The 7807-nt window shown below is 44.5% G+C and overlaps 1 protein-coding gene across 2 annotated transcripts in view; it reads right to left on the reverse strand.

Annotated features, from left to right (window-relative positions):
- The window catches only part of FXR1 (FMR1 autosomal homolog 1), a 33670-nt gene extending 26826 nt beyond the window's left edge, over positions 1–6844 (reverse strand). For both annotated transcript variants that reach the window (XM_032120019.1, XM_032120018.1), the window contains exon 1: positions 6740–6844. In XM_032120019.1, the coding sequence (XP_031975910.1) occupies positions 6740–6790 (51 nt within the window). In that variant the 5' untranslated portion in view covers positions 6791–6844. The remainder of the gene's footprint in view (positions 1–6739) is intronic.
- Positions 6845–7807: the final 963 nt, after the last annotated feature.

Consider the following 7807-nt stretch of genomic DNA (forward strand, 5'->3'; position numbering starts at 1 on the left):
ACATTTACAGCCACTGAAACACAGCAGTCTATGAGGTATTATGGACTGTATGGTCCATTTGTAATAGAACTAGAAATAATGATAACTCAATGTGACTTTCAAATAGTTTTCTAAGAAATTATTTCATTATTGTCAAGAAGGATATCAAAAGTATCATTAGAACATTTTCTGAAAGCAAAACTTCCTGCATATGACTTTCCTACCTTCAACCCTGACTATACACATGATCAGCTGTATATACAACTTCCAGATAAAACCAGAAAGAGATTTCATGAGTGTCAGGATGAGATTTAGTGTAGTTTTTAAAGAAGTCATCATAGAGTCTATGATTATTAAATTAAATTAAAAAAAAAAAAAAAAAAAGGTTTTACCAAAAAAGTGTGACATTAAAGTATTTACTAACACAAACCAGATTTTTTACATGAAAAGTTATAGTAAATCCTATAAATTCACAAGAATTTCTCCAGAAGAGGTGTGATGAACATAAAACAGAAAACTAAATAACCTGAGTTTCAATTAGGGAGTTTTGGAGTTCTTTATTTGTGAGGTAACCTATATAAACAGATTTGCACTAATCATACCTGATACTGTATCAAAAACATTCTCTACTAAATTAAGTTATGATGCATCACCTTAACTTTTCCTCTAATGAACAAGGTCCTCCATTACTGAAATTTAATTTAGTAGTGTTGCCTAAGACAGGTAATGCCAGTATCTGAGTTTGAAGAGTACTAAGTTCCTACATATCATTCCATGTACCTCCAGTGACGAGGCAGAGCTAACAGGAGACCACCAAATACATCATCAATAAACACAGTGGCAACAAAAAGAGTGAGGATTTGTAGTATCAGCAAGTAAGCTTACACATAACCTTTGTGTGTCTTTTATACGACACACAAATCTGTGGAGGGCAAGAGGGGAAGAAAAACTGACATGACTTCATCTTGCCAGACCTCTGATTTGGCCTGTCCAGATATTAGTGTCAGTCACCCCGTTTGTGCTGTGAGCTGGATCTCTGGCAGTCCATGTATGCCCTGGCTGGAGCAGCCCAGCTCAGGAGGACAGGGGACTGTACTGTACTACAGGCTATTAATGTCCTGCTGGCTCCACAGGCTCCTGGGTTCAGACCTGTCTCTGCCACTCACTTGGCAGGAGCCGGGCTCCCAACACCAGCACCCGCAGAGGGAGGGGATGGGAGAACCAGCCAGTCTCGCCCAGGGCTGGACAGGGTGTGCAGGGTGAACAACGGGGCAGGAAACTCTCAACCAATCATGTGCACCAAAATCACTGCAGCCGAGACTTCCTCATTTCATAACAGACACCCACACACACTCTTTCCCTTTTACCTGGGTTTTGCCCATGGATTTAGGATTAGGATCTGCTGATAACATAAACGGATCAAGACTTACTGAAGTGCCCTTAGAGTGAACTGTATGTCTGTGTGTGTATATGCACACACAACTTTTTTTATTTTTAAATCCAGTTCTAGGCAAAGTCACAAAATCTGTAAAACAGGTAGACACAATCCAAGTTCCCTCTCTATCCTACTTTCTGTAAGTTTATCTGACCCCCAAGTAGGGTGGATCTAATCTAAAAATGACGTGCTGTTAGTTTAGCTGCAAACTTTCTTTCCAGGGACAGCCACTGTGCTGGCTTTTGAGTCCTGCATACCTGCACACTAAAACTGTATTAAAATCACCTTACCCACTACTGGACCAATTTCAAACAGCAAACACTTCAGCATCTGGTACCATGGACTGTTTCTGAACCAGTGACATAAAGGCCAAGCAGCCTATATCCAATTACCAAGCCTTTCACTCCTTTTCAGATGCAAGAACCCTTAGTGTTTCTAACACTGAAACACAACTGTTTCATGTAACAAACACGTGAAATAATTATTACTAAATGATGATCATACTGAGCCCCCAAAGGAAAAAAAAAAGGAAACTAAAGCAAACAAAGGAAACTTGTAAATAATCAAACCACTGGACAAGAAAGACTGAACTTGATATTATTTTCATTACAAGTGATTAGCTGCACTAATAATAGCAAGCAGCTGTGGCTTACTGCAAAACACAAACATTACAGGCAGGTATCAGGAAAGAAAAATATCCTGAACTATCACATCAGTTTTAGCAACCACAGTTTTATTTATGACATCACTGCTTATTTCCATCCACAATCACAATTACCACATGTAAATTCAAGGATACTTCTGACAGTTGTGCAAGAGCTTCAGCACTGAATCCCCTGGTTTGGGCTTACTCATGGAAGTCTCCATGACTCATTACTTACACTGCTTCATACGCATCCTCCAAAAGGGCTAAACTTCTGGAAGACACCTTCCACTGATCACGTGCCTCAGCAATCAATAACCATTCCCTCTGGCATCTCCTTTCTATCAGCCTAAAAGGCTCAAGAAGCAGCTCATCAAGAGCTACAATGACTACAGCTACTTCTTGCAAGACTCCACACAACTTTCAACTAACTGATCAGGAACAACTCTAAAATGTCTAAAATTTCCCACCCATATAGATGTAAGGCTAGATGTAATAAAAAAATGCTGAGAATTATAACACAGTCGAGATCTTTAAAGAAAAACAAAGGTCATTCCAGTTACAGTTTCCTGGTGTAGTAATTGGGTATGAAAAGTGCGTAAACTACACTACTAATGACAATTTCCTATTTTAATAGCCATCAAGCTAAAAACCACTCAGAGCAACTCAAGTTGTTTGCAAAGCCACCAATTAAAAATTGTAAGAAAAATTTAAAAAAATAATTATATTTTTATTGATGCATAAACTTTCTCTCCCAGAGTTGCTCATCAAGCTTTGGCTCTACATGTGGAGAAATGGTGTATGCTATTCCCTCATAATTTTCTCCCCTTAGTAATATTTTGGCTTGTGTCTGCCTTGAGGCCGATGGCAACTCCTGCTACCAGCACTTTGCTTAGTCCTGTTACCAGAACAACTGCACCTCTTGAAAGAGGAACAGGCCAACAAGGAAGCACTTCAGAACCTGTAAATTAAGGCTGAGTTCTATTTTAATTCATGGGGTTTTTTTCCTCTTGCATAATCTGAACAGCTACTACTGTAGAACTTAAAGAACACAAGGGCCTGCAGCACACCAGAGCCCATTTTCCAGCACGAAGTCCCTACAAGGAAGAACACAATGGATCTTCCAGTCGTTCAGATGCCACTGAAAGACTCAGAGGAATTGATTTGATGTTCAACTTATGTACCTTGGTCTTACCGTAAGGTCCAACTTATTTCAGGGAAGCTGACATGGGAAATCATGAATAATGTGAATCACCAGGCTCTTAATTTGCATATAAGTGTGCACATAAAGGCTGATGGAGACACTGAGTAAAACAGAAGTTTTTGTCTTGTTCTTCCAAGACCCTCCACAACTGGCAGGTCCAGAGGCAATGGCACAAATGGGAACATGGGAATATCTATATGAATGTCAGGAAACACTTTTTTTTTTTTTCCCACTGTGAGAGTGACTGAGCAGAAGCACAGGTTGGTTGGGAGGTTGTAGAGTCTGCATTCGCAGAGATATTCAAAAGCCATCTGGACATGGGCAACGGGCTTTAAGTGGCCCCACCTGAGCAGAGGTGTGGACCAGGTGAACTCCCACAGTCTCTGCCAGCCTCAGCCATCTGTGATTCTGTGAATTACTTCATCATCTTAACGACACAGTGAAGCATCATCCTGAAAACGCAAGACAAGGCTGGGAGTATTCAGCTTTCACTCTCTTCAACACATTCAGAAGCCAAAGAAATCCAGGTATTTTTGATCATTCCATACATTAAAAAAGTCTGCTCTAATGTCCCAAAGACAAAAACTTTTCTGCCATCTAGTCCTCACCTAGAAAGTATCAACTTTTCTACTGTCAGGAAGCTCTCACAGCACCTTTAATATATGCAAACCCTTAACCAGTGGTTTTCAGCAACCCTGTCTGTTCTCCCCTGTTCCACAGCACAAACCTCCCCATTTTTCAGAAGCCCACATCCATTTTGAGCCCCCCCCACTGCCATCTGCTCTCCAAAGAGAATGGGTACTCAATATTGTGATATATACAAAGTCTTCTGAGCTGCAGGAAGTGGCTAAACACTGGCTCTGCTGTGTAATGGTTGAGAATATGGAATAAAATATACGGTAAATGCTGTCCTGCTCTCCAGATTACATTGCATCTTTAAAGCAAATGAAAAAACGAGAAATCACAAATTAGTTTGGTGATTTAGAAATACAAGTTTAAAATTAAAGAGATCATAAAATTTAAAAAGATCATAACATGCTTTCTCTTATAATTTTTTTTAAATTATCTTAGGATCTACCATAACTGTCCACTGATACATGAAAACTCAAAATGCTTTTCATGATGCATGAATTTTAATAAAGAACATTAATTTTCCATACTAATTAATTGCAACCATAGTGTATACATATCATGTATGTTCTACCTACACTTATGAAGAATTCCCTGTAAAAACTGAAGAGCAATTATTAGAGGAACTAAAGAAACTATAGAGTACTATCCACCATGGTCATACCTCTAGTAAATAGTGAAAACCCACTGCAATGCTCCAATAGATTTAACCACTACATTTGTTCTACTGCAGGAAAGTTGCAGATCGCAGTAACAACTCATTAAAAGAAAATCTCTCACGTAATTGTTTACATAGTTGTTTTTATCTCTATTGGCATAGCAGGTTCTTTCTGATCTCATTTTCATGGGGTTATGTCGTGCTAATTAATCAGACTGGTCTAAGGGAAAACATCAAATCTCATCCCATCTTACAAATTCTGCTTTTTCTCCTCAGAAAACTTTTGCCACCTTCCATAGAACAGCTTAGAAAAGATGGGCATCTTGTCATTATGTTGCAATGATCAATGCTACTGGTGCCTAAAATAGGACACTTCCTAAAAGAGACTGACACACCTCTTTGCTTTAGGTCACTTTAAACAGCAAGTGACCTAGGAGCGTTACCTAGTTCCAAAACAAATGCAAAACCTCTGCCTTCCTCAAGAGTAAGACTCACAAAATGGAGTCACTGACACACACACTTCACTGCATTTAACTCACAAGAATAATCTTTTAAAATTGTGTTTGTTTAAATGATTTGGTTTGGGAAGTTTTTTTTTATGGGGGTTGTGTGTTTTTTCCCCCTCCACATTAAGAGTGGATTACTCTGAGTTGGGGCTTTGATTACTGTGCATCCAATCATTCTAACCTGCCTTCATCCACCATGAAGATGCCATCCCTGGACTTAATCCCCACTTCATTAATCTCAAAACCATTATGTCATTTTTAATTAAAACTTCTGCTTTTTTAAATCACTGTTCACAGGGCTAAAACACATAACGGTGCTAATCCAAGTCTGATAATTCCCACTGACTTAGGAGAGATGTCATCCTTGCAGATTTTAGATCAAGTTTATTGTAGCAAATTCTGTGTACACGGGTCCCTTCAGTCCAAAAATTCAGCACACCTCATACCCCCATGTGTGTGAAATTCCTCTTAAGCACAAGAACAACTGATCCATCATCTGGAAAGTTGTCCAAGACCACAAGGTATAAAATGGAAAGCTAAGAAAAGTGTTTCTAAATTCTGGGCTTCTTCATGGTCAGGGGGGAAAATCCATTCTATTTAGGAGTATCCTGTTCTAGATGCAAATGACTCTGATGTCCGTTTCTGCATGATACTTCAAGTTCAACCAAAAATTTATCTAATGTATAAAATATATTATCTACTGATTTTGGTAAAATTTTCAGAGGGTTTCTCACCAAGGGGATGCAGCTTCTCCCACTGCATTCTTTCCTCATAAGGATATCTCCCATTTGTCTTGGCCAGTCGAAAGAACTAACTCCTGAAGTCAGCTGGTTACAATCCCTTACACCCAACTGCCTCTACATACTGTACAATCACCACATGATTCCCAAGCCAAATCCACAGCTGCACACAGGAAATTCAGAAGGGAGGGAGAGGGAATTAAAAGGGACACCCTCACACCAAGTGCAGTATTGCCTGTACAATACCACACTGTGCATGTGGTTAGGCACAATAGCTAAAGAGAGTCCCGAGATTAAATCCTCCCAGAACACAGCCACGCTGCGTGCTCACAATACTGGCTGGAATCAGCCCTTCTGGAGAGGAAGACAGGAGCCTACTGCCATAAAAAGAGCTGGGATTCTTAAACATCTGAAGCCAGGCTTAGGGGAAAATGACTGACAGGCAACAGCTGAGAGTATTCTGCATTGATCCTGTACCATCCTGGCATTCCAGGGAGGGTGATGGTGAAAGAAGATTTCTGAAGGCATAAATAAACCCGAAATCTTAAAAAAAAAAATATTTAAAATATTTAAAAATCATTATTATCGCCCCGGTTCACCCCATACCACCCAAAAGCCCCTGCATCTTCCAACACCAACCCCCCCACACGCCCACCCACCCTTCCCAACAAGAAGGCTCAGGGAATCCCCGCGCAGCGCATCTGCTCCCCCCGGCCCCGCCGGGGCTCTGCCTTCCCCACACACGAACCTCCCCTGCGCGCAGCCCTCACCAGCCTCGTCACCGCCGCCCCCCCGCCGCCGCCGCCCCGCTCCATCCCCGCCGCCCCCGGCCCCAAACCCCCCGCACCCCGGCACCTTCCCCGCTCACCGTCCCCTCCCCCGCCGCCCTTCGGCCCCGGCCCCGCCGGGCGCGGAGCCGCCCGCGCCGCCCCCGCCGCCGGTACCTTGTAGAAGGCCCCGTTGGAGCCGCGCACTTCCACCGTCAGCTCCTCCATGTTGGGGCCGCAAAGGACGCCGGGACGAGCTTCTAGAAACTGTCACCGCGGGGGGAGCGCGCGGCGCCCGCCCCCTCCGCCCCCCGCCCGCCGGGGCCGCGCCTCCGGCCCCTCCTGCTCCTCCGGGCGGGCCGGCAGCCGCCGGAGCGGAGCGGGGCGGGGCGGGCTCTCCGCTGCCGGCGGAGCGGGGCGTTTCCTGCAGGAAAGGCTCCCGGGAAGGGCTCCCCACCGTTACCTCTCCGCCCGCCGGCACGGGGCTGAGGGGGGAGCGCGGGGCGCGGGTGCGGGCGCTGCGTGCGGGCACGGTGCGGGGCGGGCACGGTGCGGGGCGGGCCGTGCTTTGCAGTGAACGCCGCTCAAAAGGCCGCGCCTGAGGGGGCACCTTCGGCTCCTGAGCCGCCGCCCGGGGCGGCCAAGATGGTGCTCGACATTCAGCGGCCAGCTCGGCTTTGTCCCTCACGCCGCCCTGCCGCGCCCTGCTCACACCCCGGCCGGGCTGCCCTGCGTGCCTGCCTGCCTGCTTTCCTCGTGTGCTGCTGCCGAGAGAAACAATAAAAAATTTAAAATGCCTCTGCTGTGCTGGGCCTCACAACGCACTGGGACGCGAATTGTGCTGTGAGCTGGATGCTCACATCAGCTTAGTCATGCAGAGCCTGATGAACGGCCTGTACCTGTGCCAAATGCGTGTGTTCTTGCAATAGTTTTAAATATAGAACCGTAGAATCATCGGGGTTGGAAGAGACCTTTAAGATAATGAAGTTCAACCATCAACCCAGCACTACGACTGTAACCCCTAAACCACATCACCCAGCGCCAGATGCAAATGCCTCTTAAGCACCTCCAGGGATGGTGACCACCACCTCCTTGGGCCACCTGTTCCAATGTCTGACCACCCTAACCGTGACATTTTTTTCCCGATATGTAATCTGAATCTGCCATGTCAGCCTAAGGCCATTACAATAGCAATGCTTTCAAATGCCCTTTCCCGTTGGGCATCAGCCCCAAATGACCAGGAGG

The sequence above is a fragment of the Corvus moneduloides genome, chromosome 10 (assembly GCF_009650955.1).
Source record: "Corvus moneduloides isolate bCorMon1 chromosome 10, bCorMon1.pri, whole genome shotgun sequence".
NCBI lineage: Eukaryota > Metazoa > Chordata > Aves > Passeriformes > Corvidae > Corvus > Corvus moneduloides.